General features: G+C 48.9%; 1 protein-coding gene across 1 annotated transcript; it reads left to right on the top strand.

Annotated features, from left to right (window-relative positions):
* The first annotated feature begins 305 nt into the window (after positions 1 to 305).
* Positions 306 to 1,767, top strand: ASPACDRAFT_118578 (SDR family NAD(P)-dependent oxidoreductase). The gene is made up of 6 exons (XM_020196181.1): positions 306 to 488; positions 566 to 926; positions 1,019 to 1,131; positions 1,192 to 1,214; positions 1,274 to 1,326; positions 1,395 to 1,767. The coding sequence occupies exons 1-6, from the start codon at positions 362 to 364 to the stop codon at positions 1,582 to 1,584; spliced, it is 867 nt and encodes a 288-aa protein (XP_020056713.1). The 5' UTR covers positions 306 to 361; the 3' UTR covers positions 1,585 to 1,767.
* The last annotated feature ends 1,425 nt before the right edge of the window (positions 1,768 to 3,192 follow it).

Genomic DNA, 3,192 nt, shown 5'->3' with positions numbered 1-3,192 from the left:
CCAGATTGGAAGCTTACCCGAAGGTCATAACCTAGCATACAATTTAGCGGTTATGCTACCTATAACAAAACCGATTGCTTCGGTCGACATATCCTCCCTCGATGATGAGTGATGATAGTGACGGCAGAAAAATGGACTAATCGGCTGCATGCACGTAGTTGGGCCGACGTGCGCTCAGCTATAATTTAGTATGTACTGCAAGTTACAGTACACCGCCAAGTCTTCTCAGCCCGGGAAGTCAGGTGGTCCGAAAAGAGGGTCGGTAAGAATAGTAGTAAAGTGAATGCATGTATACTACTATCTTTTTTTTTTCTCTCTTCTTCCCCTCCCACACACACCTTCTCTATTTTCCAACGCACATATGACTTCGGAAAGCAAGGACCCTGAGATCGAGACAAATGATTCCTTCCACGAACTAAGCCCAACAGCAATAACCATCATGTCGTGCCAAGTAGAAGGAACCGCCCTGATCACCGGAGCTGGCTCGGGTAAGAGAGAAAGCTTACTGACCATGTGCTCCGATTTCTGGAAGCGGACTGGCCTCCAAGTCTGACTCTACAGGCAGGTATCGGAGAGCAGACAGCCCTGCACCTCGCTGCGAACGGCATTTCAGCACTGACCTTAGTGGATATTGACCCGTCGGGCCTGGACCACGTGCAACAGGCCTTGCAAGCAAGCCACCCGACTGTGCAGGTGCTTATCATGCCGGCGGACGTAACCGATGAAGCAGCCGTTGAGGCCGCCTTCCAAGAGACCGTGGCTGCGTTCCAGAGAGTGGACATTGTCATCAACGCGGCTGGCGTTGGTCAGCCCTTCCAGTCAACGCCCGACCTGAGCAAGGAGGACTGGGAGAAAGTCATTCGAGTTAACCTGACCGGGGTATGGCTATGCCAAAGGGCTGCTATCCGGCAGATGCTTGCGCAAGAGTATAGTTTCTTCTCCCGTCTACCCCAGGCTCCCAATCATTGCCTCTGAGGGTTTTGGTTAATTCTGCATGGTCTGACTTGTGCGATGGCAGACCCCGTAACGTCCGCCAAGGCCGAGGAGTCATTGTCAATATCGCATCGGCCTTGGGACTTACGACGCCGTCGACTATGCTCCCCACTACAGCTTATGTATCTTCCAAACATGGTAGGGGCCCCTGTGACTAATGATATATGCATGGAAAGCTTTTCTGACTATATCATGTAGCGGTTATGGGATTGACCAAATCGGTCAGTATACTTCCTTTGCTCATGAAGAACAGCCCACACTGATCACCATCACCTTGAAGGATGCCAGAATTTACGCCGCAGAGGGAATTCGTATAAATGCAGTGTGTCCGGGGTGTGTATATCAATCTAGGGCTCTGTAATACTTTCTCCAGATTGCCTCCGATACTGACCTGACCGCAGCTGGTTTCGCACCTCATTGATTCAGTCAGAGCTGGATTCCGGCGAGCTGTCTGCAGAGATCCTCAGCGCCCCAGTGCAGAGAGTAGCGGAGACTGAGGAGATCGCAAGCGCCATCTTATTCTTGGCATCGCCAATGAGCAGTTTTGTCTATGGAACCGGCCTCATGGTTGACGGGGGGTACAGCTTGTGACCAGTCAGGCTATAGCAGAAAACAGCGGCTTGGATGTGGAGGAACATCAGGTTAAGACTTGCGGATGATGATTTCGGTTAGCGCTCTATATTCTAAAGGTGTAAGATTTATTTTATTTTTTTATTTTTTTTGGAAAACGAGATACTCTCAATTCTCCAATCAAGCATTTAATCACCGAAGCACCCCAAGCACTCCTGTCCTACTCAAGCAGTCATCCATATCTCTTATCCAAAACCTGCTTATGGAATTCCCCCAAGATCCTCAATATCTTCAGAGGCCACCATAGTCATCGCTTCATGTCTCTCTCTTCATGATATCTCATTGTAAGTATAGCCCGACAAGAGCACCTCGTGGGACATAAGGTTGGAACTGGAATTTCTCCCCATCCGCGTCTCGCGCCAACCAATGGAACTATATTGCGGCCCGATCCCCGCCCGCCCCGCTTTCCCCAAAACCACACTCATCTTTCTCATACCAACGTCTCAACCAATCACCATCTTCTCCCAATACAACAGGCATGAGCTAACATGCCAAGCATGAAAAGTTCCCTCGGGGTCCAAAAGGTCGGTATCAGCTGACTAGGTATGTCACTAAGTACTAGCCCAAACATACATGCAAGTCAACTTATGCAACAAATGGTTGAATCTCTGTTCCAGCATTTCAGAGCCAGTGTCCTCTCCCCTGAGGACTGTCTTATCTAGCATCGAATGCTAAAGTGTATCTGCCTCGCTCGGTCCTAACCCAAGATACGACTTTCAGTCTGCTGAGTCACTAGAATAGAGAATGAACGAGAATGGGCAATTTGGCTGGATTCGAGGCTAAGTGGTTTGGCTGAATCGTGGCCAAATGGCCGGGTGATATACATACTCACACCAGGATATCACGCGCACGACATCTTCTCCCCTGCGCCCTTCCTATCTCCGTACAGATTAAACAAACCCATGTTCTAGGACTCTTTGCTCTTCTTGCTCTCCTTATCCATGCTCCGGTGTCGATGTCTCCCAGAAAATATCAACTCAAAACTAGCCCTCTCAGCGCCTAGTCGTCTCACGCACGCTCCAGGCGGATCATCGAGCGTCCGGCGCGGCATGTAATGGAGGGTGCAAATCGAACAAGGTATGAAAACTTTCGCTTGGACTGACTTCATACGTTACTAGACATCACAAAACCATGAAATAAAATCATGAAATGCCTACCCCTTCCAAAAGAGGAACATAAAAAGGAAGTCGAATGTTGAGCTGAACCCTGTCGGAAGAGCAACCATTCATTCAAAGCTACGTACTTGCCTATCTATTTACAAGGTTTCCAGTACCATTGCCCCAGTAACGTATCTTTCTCACCTCCTCGCGGATATAAATCCTACCCTTTTTCGTCGAGGCCAAACTCTGCAAGCTCTGTATGAGTATCTTCAGTTCTGATAAGAACCTCCCAGCAACCCCCCCTCCCCCCCAATCTTTCCATATTCTTACAAAAGTGAGGAAATAATGCTCGACATGCAACGAACAAGACCATTTGAGAGCTGCATACATACTAAGTATACCCAAGCTAACATGGCAGAGCCATGTGCACAGGGCACTATACCCCCAATCTAGATTTCCCTCTTTGCAC

This window comes from Aspergillus aculeatus (genome assembly GCF_001890905.1).
Source record: "Aspergillus aculeatus ATCC 16872 unplaced genomic scaffold ASPACscaffold_7, whole genome shotgun sequence".
Taxonomy (NCBI): Eukaryota; Fungi; Ascomycota; class Eurotiomycetes; order Eurotiales; family Aspergillaceae; genus Aspergillus; species Aspergillus aculeatus.
This window is presented reverse-complemented; position numbering and strand designations above follow the sequence as displayed.

Excerpts from the sequence above, each read along its gene's own strand:
- ASPACDRAFT_118578 (XM_020196181.1), top strand. The coding sequence starts at position 362 with ATGACTTCGGAAAGCAAGGACCCTGAGATCGAGACAAATGATTCCTTC. Across the intron at positions 489-565 it reads GATCACCGGAGCTGGCTCGG|GTATCGGAGAGCAGACAGCC; the intron begins GTAAGAGAGAAA and ends CTCTACAGGCAG. Across the intron at positions 927-1,018 it reads CGGCAGATGCTTGCGCAAGA|ACCCCGTAACGTCCGCCAAG; the intron begins GTATAGTTTCTT and ends GTGCGATGGCAG.